The sequence below is a fragment of the Tyto alba genome, unplaced genomic scaffold (assembly GCF_018691265.1).
Source record: "Tyto alba isolate M040663 unplaced genomic scaffold, T.alba_DEE_v4.0 Super-Scaffold_42, whole genome shotgun sequence".
Classification (NCBI taxonomy): Eukaryota; Metazoa; Chordata; class Aves; order Strigiformes; family Tytonidae; genus Tyto; species Tyto alba.
Window position 1 is genome coordinate 21,847,882 of NW_024881318.1, and position 19,460 is coordinate 21,867,341.

A 19,460-nucleotide genomic window follows, 5' to 3' on the forward strand; every position below is an offset into this window, starting at 1 on the left:
GTTTTGAACTGATTATTTTAATCCATGTGAAGGTCCTTATTTTCCCTGTTTCTTCCTCTGGCATAGTTAATTGTATTACAGAAAAAAATCCTTCACTGTGATTTGAAAGCAAGCTCAACTCCTCCACATGCATTCAGTTGAAGTATAGTGACAGAAAGAGAATACAATGACTTGTTTAAAACAAAACAAAACAAAACAAAAGAGCACAAGTTATTGCCACCTTTGAAACTTGGGTAAAACTGGAAATAGTAATATAACTCATTTCCAAAAAAGGAAATCACAGCTTTTTTCCAAAATCTCGGTCTTCTTTTAGTTTTGAATGCCATTTCAGTTTCCTTTAATTTTATGCATAAAACCTTTAATGTAAAAACATGTCTAGTCTTCTAAGTTGATAGCAACAGAGCTCAGATCCTCATTCAGCAAAAGTTACACTTGCACTTAATTTCATCAACTTTGAGGAGTCCCACTGTGGTAATTAAATATATTTTATAATGTGTAAAGGCAAGCATATGCATAAAGTGTTACTAAATGAGGACCTTTGCTCTTAAACGCAGCTCTGAAATTGTTCAGTTTTCTAAAATTTCCACAGATCTACAAGTAAAGGTGCACCCAAGCTGCTCTCATAAAATTAAAACAGAAGTTGGAAGATGTATGTAACTATTATAGTGATGATTCAGCTGTAGTTTATTAGTCTCACAGGAACTTACAAAAATACCACTAATTTCTACTTATTCACCAAATTCTTTGCTCCAATTCAAAATAAAAATGGGGGATTCTTCTAGTAGCACCAAGATCTCCAGATCCCTATAAAGTATTTTGATTTCCCTTTTCCTTGCTTGAGGTACCATGGGTTCTTTTGTTTTATGAACAACAAAATGATTTTTCACTAGGTCCAGTGGAAGAACTCATATGTTGTCACTCCGCCTAAGCATCACTTTGGCAATCACAAAAACTCCTGCAAGTTGCTCTTTTACCAAGTGTTTAATGACCCCTGAAAATCTGTGCTCACAGGCCTGAGTCTGGTTGTTTATTACCTTTGCGACCTAGTTATTTATTAGTGAAGTCATTCAGGGGGCAGGGATACCATGCGAATGTTCGGTAGATGAGGGCAAAGGCAGCTATCTGGTATTTCCTCTACACAGCAAAGCACAGGGAGACGCAAAGACTCGAGAAAATCGTTCACTGTCTGAAGAGTTACTGCATCCCCAGAGCCGGTGCAAACGGGGAGAGGGGGTGGCTGGCTTCCTCCTGTAGGCAAACGATCGGCTGTAGAGTGCATTTTTAAGGGGTGATGTAAGAGAAACTAAACTTGACCAGGCAAACCCACCCTCCACCTCAACGATGGGTTTCTCCGTCTGAGAAGGGCGAAAGGTGGCCGTGGAGCACGCCCAGCCCTCTCCTGCCCTACCGGGAGGGGGCTGACCGGTGGGGGACACTTATTCATTAATTATAAGCGGGCAGATGTCCCTTTAAGGTCTGCTGTGCTCTCCGAGGGCTGCAGCCGGAGGCTGGGGGGTGTGTGTGGGGAAAGTTGGCTTTATTTGTACATCTTAGCACTGGGCTAGTTCTACGGGGAGGTTTCCAAAGCTCAGAGGTCTTTGGGGGGGGGGGGGGGGGGGGGGGGGGGGGGTGGGAGGAAAGTTGTGTGCTGGGGGAGGAAGCTAAATTCTTCTTGATGCGAAGAAACAACGTAAAGACTGAATAACAAACAGGAAATGCCTAACTCGGCTGCAGGGCGGACGGGCGGTGCAGAGCGCTGAGCTCCCCTCGCAGCGCAGCGCAGCGCAGCGCCGCTCCCGCCACCCCTGCCCTCGGCCCGGGCTCCCGGCCCCGGGCTCGCCGGAGCCCAGGCATGTCTGCCCGCTGCTGGATGCTGACAGGTGAGGAAAGCCCCCTTTCTGCCTTGCTTTGAAGACCCCCGAAAGCAGCTCTGCTCCCTGCGGGAGCGGAGGAAGAAGCTGTCGGGGGCTGGCACCCGAGGGTCCGCGTCCCCCCTGCCCGTCTTCAGTTTGCTTTGCTTCTCTCTGGGGAACTAATCACTAAACCAATTTTAGAACCCGGCGGGGGGAAGGGGAGGGGGGCGGCAGCTGGATGAGGATGAATGAGAGAGAATATATACTATAACTGAATCTGGCTGGGGAAAAGAGGTGCACCTGGCAACTTTTTAAAATTAGGGTAGCTTTTCTGTTTTCCTCCGTTTGGCTTTCAGACGTTCTGAGCGGTAAAAGGGGTAAGTGAGGAAGCAGTTAACTGCACCCAACTAACTTCAAAATGATGAGTTCATCCGGAGATGAAATATGTAATGTTTCCTTTTAGGGTTTAATTTATTGTTAGAGACTTACTTGCTTTTTCAGAAAAAAAAAAAAAAAAAAAAAAAAAAAAAAAAAAAGCCACAAGTAACAATCCCCCTAGGTAGTCAATCTATAGTAACATTTTGGATTTGAAATTAGAGGAATCCATGAAGTGGGAAAGAAGCTAAGGCAGTGCTGGGATTCATGTGCTTGCAAACTTTGACACTGAGATCCCCAGCAGCTCTTGCTCTGGCAACGAGCACATGGTGAACCTGAGGCAGTACAGAAATAAATCAATTTCATAAGAAGCGTCAAAATGTGGGCAGTAACAAGTGGGGAAAAGGCGAGACCAGGGCTTTTCCTTCTTCTCTCTGCTTATTGTGAAAGAAAGAACAGATGCCAGAAAATGTGAAAATCTGCATTTTGCACTTTGGTGTGCCATATTTAGCCCTTGCTTATAGATATCCTTATTATTTTTATTACACAGTGATATTCTCCAAAATACGCTTTTGTTTGTGTTCCTTCACAGAGGAGGGTTTGTAAAGTGGCAACAACTGAGTGTGCCACAACTCCCCTTCAGAGTTTCAAAGTTGCCATTGGTACTGCTGATAGATAATTCACCAGTAATGACTAAAAGATTTAGTGTCAGCTAGGAAAACATCTCAAGGGTGAGTCCCATCCAGATCTGTTGGGGGCTTCCTAATTTTTGTTGGGTTTGGGTTTTTGTGTTTTGTTTTAAGAAAAGTTGGTGTGAAATAAAATGCACTTAGAAATAAGAGGAGGCATTACAGGTACCAGGAATGTGATTCAAATTGTCTCAAATAAAAAAGAGAAGTAGTCCTACATAAACAAGACAAAAAGTGATAAAAATGAGGACAAGGGGTTTTAAAGTTACAGTGGAATAAGAAATAAATGCAAGTTAATTATGCACTCCTCTTTTTTTTTTAAAAAAAAAAAAAAAAGGGCAAACTTGGCATGCACTAGCAGACAAAAACAATAGGATAAAGGAGGTGCATAAAGGTGTATGCCTATGTATTTATATAGATTTGGTTTTTAATTCAATTTGCTACTGGTGAGGTCCCTAAGAATCTTGAGTACAGGAAGCCTGAAAGATGCAGACAAACAGGCAGAAGTGCACAGAGAAGTGACAAGGCTGGTAAGGGCTGAGGAAAATGATCTAAGAAAGACTGAATAAATTAGGATTGTTTATCTAGAAGAGAGAAAACTAAGGGAAAAGTGTTGAGCATTTCAAATATATATTTTTACCAAAGTATTACTAGTGAGAATATTCTTCTCAATGTCAATGCTTTCTTTGTTTTGTGAGAACACTCAATCATGACTTTCTATATTGCATATGGTGGTTTATAGAGATTGATGAATAGTTGGTTCTCTATGTCCAACAAAGGACAAGAGAAAATCAACGTAACTTGCTATGCAAAAAAACATAGGGAGTATTCTGAAGGACTTTTTTACTCTTCAGGTAATTAATTTCTAGAACAGGGCACCAAAAAAAAAAATCCACCCTTACGTAATGTTCATCACTGAAAGTTTTGATGAAGTTAGATAAACACCTGTGAAGGATGGTTGAAGTTTACTTCACCTGGCCTCAGTGTACATGGTATGACTAGGGATCTGCTGAAGTTTTCTCTAGTCCTACATTTCAATAGAAGAGGAAGGAATAAATCAATCCAAAGGGTTCCATTACTTTTTAATGCTTCTTCACTTATAGTTTTATGCATTCCCTCCTGTAATTCTCTCCTTATTGGTGGTGATCATATTGTTGGTACTAATTAAGAGTACTCATCTTTATAATAGAAAAGACCAGTAAACATAAAGACAGAACCATATGCAGAAAATGGTCTCTGTCCAGAGCCTGCAAAGGCAGAACAGCCACACGATAAAGGGAAAGCATGAAAAAACACATTTTCCCCAATTTCCCTCTCTGTCTTTATATCTTCCTTTGCTCTTGCAACATTAATCTCCAACATTTCTCAGATTTCCCCCTATATTTGAGATTCTTTCCCACCAGTTTTTCTTATCCAGGACTTGAATGTGTTTGCATGAATTCTATGTAAAATGGCAATAACATGGGGGAGAGGTGGTTTCCTATGAACATGATCTTTCCTTGCCTAAAATCTGTACATAACCCATCTTCATAAACCAGCTGATCAAGACTTGAAGAGGCAGGGCAGTGTGTCTCAAATCTTTTCAAAATAATAATCTTACAAAAACAGTATGGCTTGCTCCAAAATCTCCTTGAATATACGCTGTCACTATTTTTATTTTTGCCTGTACTGTGCTTATGAAGGTCTGAAAATGGATGCCAAATTGCTGCAATGATTGGTACCTATAAAATTGTGTTTTAAAAAGTGATAAATGTAGGGGACTGTCAGGTTCTACACTTAGTCTTAATCTTTAATCAAGACTGGAACAGACCATGTAATTTTGAACTTTTATGGTAAAACTGTATGTGGAGTTAAAGTATCCACTTGTTTAGACTCTACTGGGGTCATATCCATCTCTCTCCCTGACATTAGCAAAATTACTGTAAACTTACAAACTTACAGTTAAATAGTTCTTAAATGTTTGGAAATGTTGTCTTCTACTGCTCGTTCTTTGACATACTCAAACAAATAACAATACCCAGGACTTACTTTTTACCAGAGTAGGCAAGGCATCATCACTAGTAAATGTTTTCCTTTATAAGTTGACAATGGTCTTGTTAATTGTGGACACATCATTGAAGTTTATAGGTGCCACTAAAAACTTGTGGATCACTGTTCATAACTATAAAATCTCATGATTTTTTTGTTTGGGAAGGTTTCAGAGCATCTCAAAATGACTGTACAGCAAATGTTGAGTGGCAACTTTGTTTCAAGGTGGTTGTTCTTCGCTTTGGATTGGACTTTTATTGTTTCTGTTTGGTTTTGCTCTGTTTTATTTTGGTTTTTAATGCAGCAAGTCACCTGCTTGCATGAACTGAATGTTTATTTTCTACTGGATGCCAACTTGCAACTTTTATCTAAAATATATTGCACCTCCAGGGATGTGAGGCTGCTTGTAAAAATTAGACTGGAACTCATAAGCAGAGAAAAGTTTGTAAATACACAGCAGCAAAATAAATAAAAATAAAATAAATATTAATGTGGAAGGTAACTATGCACTACAGCTATATTTTCTTGAAAGAATAGCATGAGGTCAATCCACAAAGAATGTAAAGAAGATAATTCACCCTAAATTCACCATGCAATATTTACATAAATAAGTGAAAGCAATGCCTAAGGAAAAGATGAATGCATACTCTCTGCCTAAGCCACAAATCGTTAATACAAAATTATAAGTATGTTCAAGCCCAAATTAAAGCTACTTATATGTGTGCTTATGTTATATTCCCTTGGGTGGTCCAGCTCCCTTCTGTGAAACCATTCATGATAACACAGTTAAGCATGTGTACTCAGAGGAAGAGAGTGTGAGGTCTCATAAATAAATCCTATTATGTATTATCTGATAAAGTTGTTTTTACATCAGTATCAAGCTTAGAAACAAGCAATACACATTACTGGGCCAGATTTGAGTTCAGTGTCCTGTCACAACTGTCTAGTGCTAGATACTTGAGAGGAATGAGCATGTACACTGAATATGGGATGATTTTTGCTCACAGTAGCCTTGTATATCATTAAATCCTTGACTCCAGAGACTTTCCAAGTCAGCAAATTTCATAATCCAGGTTTTTTTTAAAAAAAAAAAAAAAAAAAAAAAACACCAAACAAAAAACCAACTAAAAGAAACCAGAAACTTCCTTTCAACAATTTTAAATTTGCCGTTCTCATCTATGAGAGGATGTCCTCTTGCTTTTTGGTTATCAGATTGAGTGTGTAGATATTCCAAACTTCCTGTATCTGTTCCAGTTGCCCTGATACACGTATCATGCCCCACTAGTTTGTCTACTTTATATTTTTTTGTTCTTTTGAATCATTCTTCATACAAGCATCTTTTCTATTCTCCATTCTTTTACTCCTTGTTTCTAAATTTGCAACATTCATTCTTAAATGGAGTTTTCAGCATCATACACCATTTCAAAATAAGCTGCCGTACTCGCATAATGACATTTTTTTGTATTATTTCTGGCTTGTTAAATTTGTCTGGGCTGCAAACTGGGCTCTTTAGTTATTGTTCAGTTCCCTTTCCTGTGCAAGTATCATTGAACTAATCTGTGTGCTTTTGCAAGGCATGTTACTTACATTTGTCAACATCAACCTTCATTTGAAACGTGACTGGTTATCTGCCTCTGAAGCTTCTCAGAACTTGAGTCATTCTGACCAACTAGTAAGGCCAGGAAGCAGGTCAAGTTTCAGGATAGGCTGAAGTGAAAATTGCAAGCTTAACCAAAAACTCTTAAACTTAAGTTCCGTTTAAGAGTAATGTCAAAGTAACGGTCCAGGTTTTCATGTTGCCTGGGTTTGGTGTTGCTTTCACCCGGTGACAGTGGCCTGACTGGCTGCCGCCTTTCCGCACCAGCAGCCGTTCAGCAGTGCCGCCTGCCCGCCCGGGCTGAGGAACCGCACCCAGAAAACTGCCTACTTCGCCATACCCTTCTCCTCCCCTTCTCCTTTCTGTAACCATATAGCTTTCCACAGCTGCTTAGTTTTCGGTTTGGTTGGTTTGTTTTTCCTCAAATACGAGGCACTGTGCTGGAAGCCTCTGCAAATCTGAGCCGTCGCTGTAAAGAGCAGGAGGGAAATGGCCTCGCTCGCGGAGGCTATAGCGGGCACACACACGGATTTACAGCCCTCTCCTGCCTCAGAGCACGCAGGAGCGTCGCGGCTGCCTCCTGACCCCCCCCCCTCCACACCCCCATGAAGGTTTCCAACCCTGCGTGCGCTTGGCTCGCGTCTGTCCACGGCCACGTTACACCCACCGCCCCTCCCGCGCATGCGCCGGGTCTGGCGCCGGGGGAGGGGGGGTGGGGTCGTAGGGGAAAGGAGAAGCGGCGTTGCGCATGCGTGCCGGTCGCCGGGGTGGGAAGGCAAGGGGGAGGTGTGCGTGCAGCCGGCGCTCCTGCGGGCGGGCTGTGCGCATGCGCCGGTGTGGGGGGGTGGTGGTGTTCAGTCCGGGCACCGCGCATGCGCGCCGGCCGGCAGAGTGGAGCCGGGAAGGTGCGCGCAGAGGAGCCGGTTCGCCGCCCCCGGGGTTGGGCCGGGGCCTGAGCTGCGTCGCGGGCCCGAGGCGGGCCGGTGCTCGGGAAAGGCCCTTTGTCGTGGGCTGAGGTGAGCCGGCCATCCGCCGGTCCGGAGCGCCCGGGTTCCGCCGCCAGGCCTCCCGGGGCGGGCCTACTGTCTGCTGCCGCCGCTGCTGAAAGGAGACCGGGGCGCGGCGGCGGCGCCGGCAACCGCCAGGATGAAGCTGGTGAGGAAGGACCTGGAGAAGGATAATGCGGGGCAGGTGACCCTGATCCCCGAAGAGCCCGAGGACATGTGGCACACCTACAACCTGCTACAGGTGGGTGACAGCCTGCGGGCCTCCACCATCCGGAAGGTGCAGACCGAGTCAGCCACGGGCAGCGTGGGCAGCAACCGCATCCGCACCACTCTCACCGTCTGCGTGGAGGCCATCGACTTTGACTCACAGGCCTGCCAGCTGAGGGTCAAGGGCACTAACATCCAAGAGAATGAGTATGTCAAGATGGGGGCTTACCACACCATCGAGCTGGAGCCCAACCGGCAGTTCACGCTGGCAAAGAAGCAGTGGGACAGTGTGGTGCTGGAGCGCATCGAACAGGCCTGCGACCCAGCCTGGAGCGCTGATGTGGCAGCTGTGGTCATGCAGGAAGGGTTGGCTCACGTCTGCCTCGTCACTCCAAGCATGACACTCACCCGCACCAAGGTGGAGGTGAACATCCCCCGCAAGCGGAAAGGGAACTGCAGTCAGCATGACCGGGCCCTAGAAAGGTTTTATGAGCAGGTGGTGCAAGCCATCCAGCGGCATATCAACTTTGAGGTGGTGAAGTGTGTACTGGTGGCTAGTCCAGGCTTTGTACGGGAGCAGTTTTGTGACTACATGTTCCAGCAGGCGGTCAAGACTGACAACAAGCTTCTTCTGGAGAACAGGTCCAAGTTCCTACAGGTAAGGAGCTAAACAGTCATCAGGGTGGGTAAAAAGAGGCTTAAGAGCTGTTTGATAATAGAAGATAAAGACAGGGATGATGGGAGATAACTTGCTGCTTAGAGAAAATAAATTTCTGTCTCAGTATCATAAGGAAATTATTCTCCTACCTCCCAAGCTATAAGGTAGTTATGCAAGATACGGGGATGGTTCCTTCCTATGATACCTTCATGTGGACTAGAGAAAGTGTTAAATATTTCAAACTCCCTATAAGGGCACAGTTAATCTTCAACTAAGAGTGAAGTTGGAAGATAGTTTAGCTGTAGTGTTAGTCTGTCATACTATATAGCATGAATGTTTAATAACAGCTTTCTAAGGGTTTTTAAACACAAGTACCTGGATGTGCTGGAAGTTAGTTAATTTTGTTAGTTTTGTGCTACATAGTTAAACATTATGCAGGCCCAAACATTCTTTCCTGTTCATTGGTCATCTCACTGTTTGAGAGGGTGGGATTTTTTGCCTTTCACTGAAATAGGCTGAGAGCCTAAAATAAGTTTTCCTTTTCATAAGGATACTTGTATCATTTTTTAATTGGAGTAGGCCTGTACTCTGAGTTTTGCAAAAGGCTGGGAGGTTGCAGGGCAGGGGCAGTGGGGACAGTGTGTCCTAGAACTTAATGGTCAAGAAAGTTAGGAGACACGTTGCACTAAGAAGCCTCCTTTTGTATTTGCAGCAAAGTGATAATAGTGTGTAAAGTTTTCATGTACTTCCCAGCTTTGCAAGATGATGCTTTTGCACTATATGTCTGCAGTCTTAAGAGATCTTCCGTTTACTGAATTTAAGAAAAGGATCATGTAGGTGTAAAGAAAGAAATAACTTCTTTGGCTAGTTATCAAGATAAATATTAGATATAGTGGAAGCTCTTTGTGATTGGCTAATCAATAAAATGATCCTTTTTATTAAAAAAAAAAAAAAAACAAAAACAAACAAATCTTTGACTTTTTTTACCCTAGGTCCACTCTTCCTCAGGACATAAATACGCATTGAAGGAAGCCCTCTGCGACCCAGCTGTAACAAGCCGTCTCTCTGACACTAAGGCAGCTGGTGAGGTCAAAGCCTTAGATGACTTCTATAAAATGCTGCAGCATGAGCCTGACCGAGCTTTTTATGGCCTAAAACAGGTGGAGAAGGCTAATGAAGCTATGGCCATCGATACCTTGCTGATCAGTGATGAGCTTTTCCGGCACCAGGATGTGGCCACACGTGCCCGTTATGTTAAATTGGTAGATAGTGTACGGGAGAACATGGGCACAGTACGCATTTTCTCCAGCCTTCATGTGTCTGGAGAGCAGCTTGGCCAACTGACAGGGGTGGCAGCCATCCTGCGCTTTCCTGTTGCTGAGCTCTCTGACCAGGAAGATGAATCTACCTCTGAAGAGGATTGATAACACTGACTTCACAGTTTCTTTTCCAAGTCATGTTGAAATGACATTAAAGGCCCTCGCTTCCTAAATACTGCGTGCAGATGTGCCATGACATGTAATTTAAGCTTTTGGTAGTGTTTCTTGGATATCTGTTCTATGGTAATGATTATTTGTATAGTTTGCATTGGAGCTGACTGTTTTTGCAAGTTTCACCCTGGCCTTCTGGCAGTACAAAAAAATTAATTTGACTGCCCAAAGCTGCTCATTCTGCATGTTAAGGCAGACTGACAGCTTAGTGTTTTGGAATGTGTATGAAACGATAATAAACTAAGAGGGAGGAAATTATTCCAGACTCTATTTCTGTTCAAATGCTTGATAACAGTATTGCAAAACAAATGTAAACTCCATGTAAGACCTATCAAAACTGTGCTTGATATTCTTAGGAACTCGTCATTCTTCCTAAGGTTTGGCAGAGGAGTGGGATCAACGTCATCTGTTAGGGGGTTTTGTGGTGTTATGAGTCTAACCACTTAAATATTTCTGTGAAACACTTGAGCCAATCTTTCTGAAACCAGACCCATGCAAGACAAATTGCAAAGTTCAGTGCACCCATTTCAGTTCACTTTGAATGCTGTTATCTTGGGAGACTGTCCTGAAGGCAAACAACGTATGATGTATCTTCTCATTGACTGTGTTCTGATGAACTGACATTGGGATTAACTAGCACCCCATTCTGAGAAGGAATATGAAAAGGCTTACGAAATCAGGACCTCAGTTTCCATGAGGGATCTTTTGAGAACAAATAGTTTAAATAGTTTAATAATCTGGTCAATTTTTCTATTTGTGTACCTCTTTAAAAACATACATAAACTGTGCTACAGAAGTAGATTACAAATTTATAAATTGAACTTCAGTTTAAGATAATGACAAAATCAAAATTACTTTTACAGTTACTTGATCTGCTCAAACATAACAATTCAAGATTAAGAATAAAAAACCAAAACTTTTAGTATGGGTAGAATAATTTTAGGAAAGGTATTTTTAATGGTACTCATATGTTGATGGGTGCCAGTTTTGTGAATTTGATAGTACCTATTGCTAGCTGAAGCATCAGCCTAAACTCCTTGATAGAGAAGTACTTTTGAGTTAAAAGGCATTTCCCCTTTTCCCATCATCCACACAGTCTAAGGAATGCATGAACAGAACTTTAGCCTTAGAGCTGTACTTTATTAACCCTTTGATGCTTCTCACTGAAGGCAAGCAAGCCCATTAAGACAATTATTTAGAGTCAGCTTGAACAGATAAACTATGTTTGAGCTTACATTTTTGTCTTGAATGGTGTTGAGCGCCACAAGTCATAGAATGCTCAGGTAGGCTTCCTTCAGCAGTTAAGACAGGTTAAATCATTATAATAAAACTTTTTTTTTTTTTTTTAATCTGCCTAAACTGATTATATACTTTACCTGCTAGAAAACATCCTCATTCCTGCTGTATACAGAGTGAAAGGTAACAAACATATGAAACACGTAGAATAATAATATTACTTCAATAAATATTACTTTCATGCAGCAAACTGTGGCTTTAAACAGGTTCATAATGTCTAAACAAGGTCATTAATTTCTTTAAAATAAGCTGGTATATTAGTATTTCCCTTATAAGTAATGCTAATTTGTTACAATTGTACACAAATTAAAAATTGTAGTACACCAGGAAATTCTTAGTTTAATTCTCAACAAACTGAGAGACAAATAAAACTGTTCCTCAGTTGTGGAATGTTTTGTTTTCTATTAGACGAAGTTGTTTCAAATTATTTCATGTTAAACAAGAAACTATGAAGAATTTTTGCTGTGTATATAAGATTACAAAGTCAGTTCTGCAAGTCTGTGTTTTGTGCTTGTGGTAGTGTATCACCAAGGAAAAGAAAAGAAGCAGCCACTTTGCTGCTTATTTGGGGTTTTTTAAACTATGACAGCAAACATCTGGTAAGAAAATATGTTCATAGTGATTCTTTGAATTATTTACACTTAGAATTAAAATTGTGCACTGGATTTACAATTTATGTGTATTTATCTTATTTTAGCTATTGCTGTCATAGTATTAAGTCTCTGAAAGAAATGTATGGAAGTATGGAAGGGTGGGATTTTTTTGTTTTTGTAAGCATTTTTGTAGTAAAATAAATACACAGTCACTATGTAGACAACTGTATCCTGTTTCAGGAAACAGCTTAAGGGTTTGATATTGAAAGTAGGCTGTGTTCAGTAGTTGCAGATGCTTGACATGGCAGAGTTCCAGGTTTCCTAGTATCTTTTATGTTTGAAGAAATTTTGAATAGTTGAAAAATCCATATTATCAAAGATGCTTACTTAACACAGACCTTAATGTCTGTGTGTAGATAACACACAGAAGATGCATGTTATCTACAGATCAAATGAGTAAGTGCTACAGCCATGGGAAAATACTTTTTGTCTTTCTTTGCAACGAAACATACATGAACTAAAAACTGTCTGCAGTATGAAAATTGTTCTCTTGCACCATAAAGTATTTAGTAATTTTAAACAGTGTCTCAATTTAGTTTCTGATTATGTTCTGACATAATTCTGTGAATTGGTACTATGGCTTATCTTGCAATTTTATAGTTTTCAGAATAAATGAATACAAGTTGTAGGACTTATTAATGTTTGTTATGTTTTGTAGGAAGACAGCTTTAAAATGTATCATGAAATCGGCTTGATCCTGAACACTGCTGTGGTCTTCAAAGGCTCAAATAAATTAATTAATTTAGGTCATAAAGCCTCTCTTACAAACGCATGCTTTGGAGCAGACCCCAGTTTGTTAGTTGTGTCACCTCTGTCATTAAATCCAGTTATTATATAATTTTTTTGCGGTTGTTTACCAAATAAAGTTTGGTGCAAAACACAAGGTCACCACCAGCAAGAGACCAAAATATTCCTACTAGTTATAAAGCAAAATGAAAGATAAATCTTTCAGTAAAACTCTAAAACATTTAACAGTATTTGACCTAACGAATTCCTCACGGCCCTCCTATCTTCGCCCTTGTACACTATGCGAATAAAATGATGGTAATTAATGACCTTTTGACCACTCACCACCAGTGTAACAAGACACCATAGCTCTTCAGCTTAATTTGTGATGTTATTAGAATGTTTTTAAAGCCATGTAGATAAATGAAGTAATTTTCATTTGCTACTGTTCTCTCAAAGGTTAAGTATCCCAGAATATTAAAATATATCTTACCCTTTGAAAATTTCTTTAACTTCTGGGCTGCTGACCTTGGTTTGCCTTCTTCTATGAAGGTGTATTATACCTGCCTTCTCATTTGACTGATTTATTGCTTAAGCCCCTCTAATTTCTCACTGGAAGCTGCATTAGCCATACAGAAAATGTGCTCAGTTTCGTAAACACTAAGTGGGGATAAAAGATGTGATCATTTTTAGACACACGGTCCGTTCACTTTTCTCTCAGATTTTCACATCTCTAACTTTTTAAGGAAAACAAGCCTGTTTCTTAAAGGAATAGAAGTCTAGTTTTGCAGGAAAAAACATATCAGAATATTTGTGCTATTTTGCTATATGAAGCCACATTTGTGCAGTGTGTGATCTCCTGCTTCTACAAAAGATTTAAGAGAGCAATTTTTAAAATGTGAAACTGCTATTGGAAGGTCTGCAATTAAGAATTCTTGTTTATAGCCCAAAATTGGAATTTCTGCAAGACACAATAACAAAAAAGTGAAGGAATTACTTCAGAAAAATACTTATCTTTTGAATATGGCAAAACTTCAGACTTGAACTTTTTTTTTCTTGCTTTCTGATATACTAGTTGCTTTTATTAAGTGCCTCCCCCTTTTTTAAAAAACAAAAAAAACCACACACACACCCCAAAAAAAACCACAATGAAGTTAAAATGTTTGCTTTAGAATGGAATTCTTAAAATGTAGAGCTAGATTCAAATGATGTGGTTCAGGTTGATGATTTGAAGAAGCTTCTTCTTCAAGCTGTTCTAATGCGGGGAATGATACACATCTGGGTGTCATTTCCTTCTCAGTTCTTGTTCAGTATACACCTGCAACTTGTTACAAAGTGAATGATAAAAGTTTTGATGCAGTTAGAAGTTAGGATTCCTGGTTTGGTTTGATTTAACAGATGGTGGGAACACAAGAGAGACATGGCATTGCAGTAGATTATTTTGCAGTATCTGTTTCATCTTTAATGGCCACAACTTGCTTTTAGGGACTGTTGTATTCAGATTTCTTATAGGAAAATAGTATTTTGCAAACTCATTATTCAGCTAATTTAGAGTTAAGAAAATGCCTAACCATTTGGGTCTTGTGATTATTGTTATAATTCTTAATTTAAGCTCTGACATAGATTGAGCCTGGGCTTTTTCAGCAGTGGGAACAGTAAACATACACTGTGGAGCTTCTTGTGTGACAGTTGCCCAAATAATTGCCTAATGAGTGTAATGCTTAGTCCTGCCACATTTTTTATGCTTGACTCAATTAGGGCATTGACTTTGATTTGGGGACAACTGCTTGCATGATGTAGAATATTAAGGAAAGAAATGTCTCCAGTCTAACAACCAAACTATAGTGTATATTCTCTGTAAACTTATGAACTTGACTGTTTTAGAAATTCAGTATAGCTTTTCTGTGAAAAAAATGAGTCCTAAGGTGTCTGAGCCTAAAATAGAGTCTAAGGAAAAGGTCTCTAAAGTCATAGTTGTTTATTATGTGGTCTGAAAATAATTCTTCCTCTTGTCCCACTTGAGGGCTGTACAAGAAACAGAGCTGGGGCTGATAGCAGAGCAGCACTTGCTTCCAAGTCACTGTATTCTGGGAAATGCAACATGAATCAGCAGCTTTCAAACCCTGCCAGCTCTTGTCAGATTTTGCTATATTGATCTCTAATTTATTGCCCTCTTTTGGGGAAATGCTGTGGTCACAGCTAATGTAATTTCTGCCATGCTGCTCTAATAATTACTTTAGAAGTCAAATTAGAGCTGATCATGAATCCTCTGACAAAATAGCTGTTCCATTAGAGAATTAGTTGAAACAAGTCCTCCTTTTTAGGAATGTACATACCAGACTTGGTGGGAAGTTTTTTTCCTCTGGTCTAAATGGAATTTCTAATCAAAGCCAAGACTAGAATAGCGAATAGAGTCTAGGGGTTTAAGGAGTCACATGTGACAGAAGATAGGAAGTTTAAGACCCTTTTCCATTTCATTGTTAACACTAGGCTAAAGATGCTCCCTTTTCTGTCAGTGTCTTTGTTAAGTACAAATCCACATTGTATAAGCAAATAAATATTTTTATATTTTGGCCAAGAGAGCTAAACCACAACTGACTAAGGTATGATATCTCTTGGAATGTGGGAGACAATTTTCAAATTTCTGCTCTGAATGGGACAGGAAAGTGATTGAAAGCTGAGACTGTTCCTACCTAACAGACTTCAGCTGTAGTCTTTATGTTTCAGAAAAAAAAGCCCTGAGTAAGGTTCCATGTTTGAAAAAGATTTTGGACCTGGTGGCAGCCACGCAAATCTGCTTTTGAAGACAGGCAGATTATTTCCCATGCAGCCTTAATACAAACCCTTAGACATTTTGCTTTACTTAGAACAAATGTTTTTAGCTGAAATTTTACTGAAAGCATTTCAGAACAACAAAAGGAAACATAAAATCTATGTAAAGATATGTATGTGTGTGTATAAAGATGCAGTATCCTCAAAGAATGTGGTATCTTCATGTAAAAAAAAAATCTAACTTGAGTCTTCGCTTGTAGTTGCTTTGGTAGCTGAAGGAATGACTCAGGCTGCAGGCTTGATAGTTATCTTCAGGCCTTCAGATTTGTTTATGGTAGGAGGGTCTTGGTAGCAAGTGCTACGTTTAGGATATCTGGCAGTTGTTGAATGCTCATGAACGTTTCCTTCAGTCTTTTCTGAAGCTCTGAAAGCAGCATCGGGTTTTGCTGAAGAGAACTGCCTTTTCTTTGACCGGCAGTGTTCAGCCTGATGACTTCAAGTGTTTAATACTGGTAGAGGTATTTTGGTTTAAGTGTGAGAGAAATCCATTAATTGCATTTGTTTATCTTACCCAAATAGTTGCTGTAAGATGACTTCCTCTCCCTTTGGTAAAGAGAACTCTTTTATCCCATAGAAATTATTCTATTCCTGAATGGAAATTGCTGTTCTGCTATAGGGTGACTAAGAGAAGCTGAAACAGACTTTCTCCAGTTATGGTGAAGGAAGAACATCAGTTGCCTGCCAGGACAGCCGTGCCTCCTGGGGCAGCAGCTGCCTGCGCTCCCAAGCTGTACCTAGGAGCTGCTGGGACAGTGGTGGTGAGAGGCAGGAAAGGAACAGCTGCCTTATGAGGGAGCTTTTCCAATTTCCCCAGCCATGAGAAAAGATGAAAAGCTATGTGTTGTGGTTTGAGCCCAGAAGGGAACAGCACCACACAGCCGTTCACTCACCCCTTCCCCTCTCAGGAATAGGGAGGAAAAAATAAGGTAGAATGGCTTGGGAATCCAGCTACGGACAAGGAGGGGTATTCACTCATTATGGTCACATGCAAAATACAGACTCGTTAGAGGAAGAAAACCCATCACTTTAATTCAAATGCTAACAAAGACAACACTTAACAGACAAGGTGGGACAGTGAGAAGTGCAACCACATCTAACCCCTCCCTTCTTCCTGGGCTCAGCTTTGCTCCCCACCTGTCTCCTCCCCCAGCAGCGCAGGGGGCAGGGGATGGGGGTTACAGTCAGCTCACTGCTCCTGCCTTCTCGGGAGGTGGGGTGAACGCCGCACATCCCTCCCCTGCTCCACGGGGCTCCCCTCTCACTGGAAACAGTCCTCCAAGAACCTTTTCCAGAGTGAGTCCTCCCCATGGGTAACAGCCATTCCCGTGCTGCCCTGGCATGGGTTACCCCTACGTGTTACAATCCTCCGAGTGCCAAACCACAACAGCGGGGGCCACTTCTCCCCTTGGAGACCCAGCTTCTTTTAATTGCAGGTGCCTGTCCTGGTGTGGGCTCCTCCACTGGCTTCATGTTGGCTTCTGCTCCACCACTGACCTCCATGGGTGGCAGAGGGGAGAGGGGCAGCCCTGCCCTCTCACCACAGGATACAGGGATCTCTGCTCTGGCACACCTCCCCCATGTCCTCCTCCTTCTTTCCACTGACCAGGGTGTTCATCTTTCGCACAACTCCGACTCCTCCTCTCAGGTTCCCTTTCTTAAATACTTTATTACAGAGATGCAGCCACCATCACTAATTGGCTTGGCCCTGGCCACAGGCAGGTCTGACTTGGAGCCAGGGGAGCTTTCAAGAATATTCTCCCAGGGGCCACCCCTGTAGCCTCCTCCCCTACTACCAAGAATCACACCACAGAAACCCAGCACACTGTGCTTCAATGGAAAATATGAGATGCTGTCTTAAGCATGCAGATTCTTCCCCAGAGAGACACAGTGGATGTTTGAAATATCTGTACTCAGTTCTGACAACTCATCCTCAGTTGAGGGTGAGGTGCCAGATGAGGTGATTAAGCTTATGTCAAAAGGAGAGGAACCTTGAGCCTGAGGCTGAGACTTAAAATTGAGATATTGAGACCTTGCTAATCCTGTCACTATGGAGTAATTTCTGATAAGCATGCTACACGTCACACATGGAATTATTGCTGTATCCGAGTCTTGTGAAAGACTGTCTTTGTTTCCTTTCATACCTGTCTGAAAGCCACCTTCTTTTTCAAAAGTAGGAAGTATGTAGTACTTTGTGTAGCAAACATGTCAATGTGTTGCAATCAGCGTGATAAGCAAAGGAAAAATTTCTAATCAGACATAAAAAAATCCATATAACAGAAGGTGATTGAAGTAATTCTTTCAGAGTTTTTGAGGGGATGCTTAGTGAGAAGAAACAGTAAGAGAAAGCCAGAAAAAAAAAATATATATGAAAGATTTATTGGGGTTTTTTTAACAGTGTTTTAGGTTGTTTCAACTAAAGCATTGTTTTTTTAAGATAAGCAGACTAGTAAGTCAAGTCAGTCAAATGGCAAGTTTTTAGACTTTTTCTCTTGAAGGTCTCAGAACTCAGTTACTAAAACTCTATTAATACACAGTCAAGCATTGTGATCTTGATAAACAGATTTATGACTGCTTAAGCAATTACAAGCCATTTGTATATGTTTTATCCAAGCCTACTTGCATGGTCCTGTGTATTTTTATTATGAGAAAAAAGTCCTATTAAATGTTCAGAAAGAACAAAATGAATGCTGACAATTAAGGCTGACAACAGTGAGTCTAACCTTTCCTAATTTTGAAGACTTGTCTTTCTAGCCTAAATAAGTTATATACATTTATTATAGTTTGGTTTCTTTTTTCAGGGGAGGGTATAGAAAATGTCACTGAAAAATGTTTAGGGCTTTAGGCAGTAGTATCTTGAAACTGAAGTTTTCACTTTTACTTTTAGAACACTTTTAAACTACTTTGTTCTCTAGCTGAAGCACTTTTATTTTGACATAAGAACTGGCAAGAAATAAATGTAAGTTGAAGAGCAGAAAGTTCCTACTACTGGAAAAATTAGATGTTGGATCAACTTTCCAGTCAGCAAAATCAGAGCTAAAGGTCACTTTTATATGGAATTTGTTTACCCTGAAAAAATATGATGTAGTTGCCAGCAATAGATAGGAATCAGTTCAGCAGTCCTGTACCCTATGCTCTGACCAGAAACCGAGCACTTGCTGTTGTTATTTTAGCGGAGCATTGTGTTGCCCCATTTATATCAGTCCAACTCTTAGTGCATGTGTTCGCACCACATCTCAACAGGTGCACCGCATTGCACTACAATACTGACCTCATGTCAAACACGGATTAGCTGTCTGAGATGACTATACAAAGGTGCTTAGATTAGGTACCTTATATGGATGTAATAAGTACTTTCCTTTTGATCTCTGCCAGTTTGATGTTCTCCAGGAGCTTTACAAATCTATTAAACGTAAGTTTTGAGTGTTTTATTTGTAAACAGGCATTGGACTCAAGTCAACGAACAGTAAATGTGTTTCCTTTAGAAAGCATGTTTTCTCAAACGATTCTGAGGCAAGATGCTGTGAGTTGGTCCTCTGCGTATATCAGCACAGCTTAGAAAAGTCTCTTTCAGACAAAGATGACTGCAGTATGCAAAGAGTTATAGACCAAAGAAGAGTAAAAAGAAAGCACAGCATTAGCACTAATGTGCTGCCTCTAGCTGGGCTGAAAGGAAAGGCTGGAAGTGATCCATTACCATTCTATGCTGCTGAAACTGTAGTTGAGGTGCTGCTTGAATAAAGCTGATGTTTTGTCTATGGTGAGGTAGCATATATTTGCAAAAGGGGTATTATGGGACATAAGGTGGTGGCACGAGGTACTTCTGTGCCTTTTTATGAGGTCCTTTTTTAACACTTGCAGGTCCCATTGACTTTAGAAGACTGAGTCACTCTTAAATAACACCAAAACTGACCTTATCTTTGCAAACTTCAGTTTAGCCTGGACAAGTGACATCTACACAACAAAATAAAATTTCCTCACTGTTAAGCCTCTGTGGTACTTTTGTGAAGTTGATGCAGATGTTTAAAAGAAAGAGTGACAGGTTCTTTATG

At 40.9% G+C, this 19,460-nt stretch overlaps 2 protein-coding genes across 3 annotated transcripts in view; both read left to right on the forward strand.

The window, feature by feature from the left end:
* The first annotated feature begins 1,656 nt into the window (after window positions 1-1,656).
* ITGA1 (integrin subunit alpha 1) overlaps window positions 1,657-19,460 on the forward strand; it is a 74,153-nt gene continuing 56,349 nt past the window's right edge. For both annotated transcript variants that reach the window (XM_033009053.2, XM_033009054.2), the window contains exon 1: window positions 1,657-1,880. In XM_033009053.2, the coding sequence (XP_032864944.1) occupies window positions 1,853-1,880 (28 nt within the window). In that variant the 5' untranslated portion in view covers window positions 1,657-1,852. The remainder of the gene's footprint in view (window positions 1,881-19,460) is intronic.
* Window positions 7,391-12,607, forward strand: PELO (pelota mRNA surveillance and ribosome rescue factor). The gene is made up of 2 exons (XM_033009055.2): window positions 7,391-8,414; window positions 9,407-12,607. Exons 1-2 carry the CDS (start codon window positions 7,689-7,691, stop codon window positions 9,836-9,838), a joined length of 1,158 nt encoding a protein of 385 aa, XP_032864946.1. The 5' UTR covers window positions 7,391-7,688; the 3' UTR covers window positions 9,839-12,607.

Bases quoted from the DNA above. Each gene is read 5' to 3' on its own strand.
- PELO (XM_033009055.2), top strand. From the start codon at position 7,689: ATGAAGCTGGTGAGGAAGGACCTGGAGAAGGATAATGCGGGGCAGGTG. The intron at 8,415-9,406 runs GTAAGGAGCTAA...TTTTTACCCTAG, and splicing joins ACAGGTCCAAGTTCCTACAG to GTCCACTCTTCCTCAGGACA.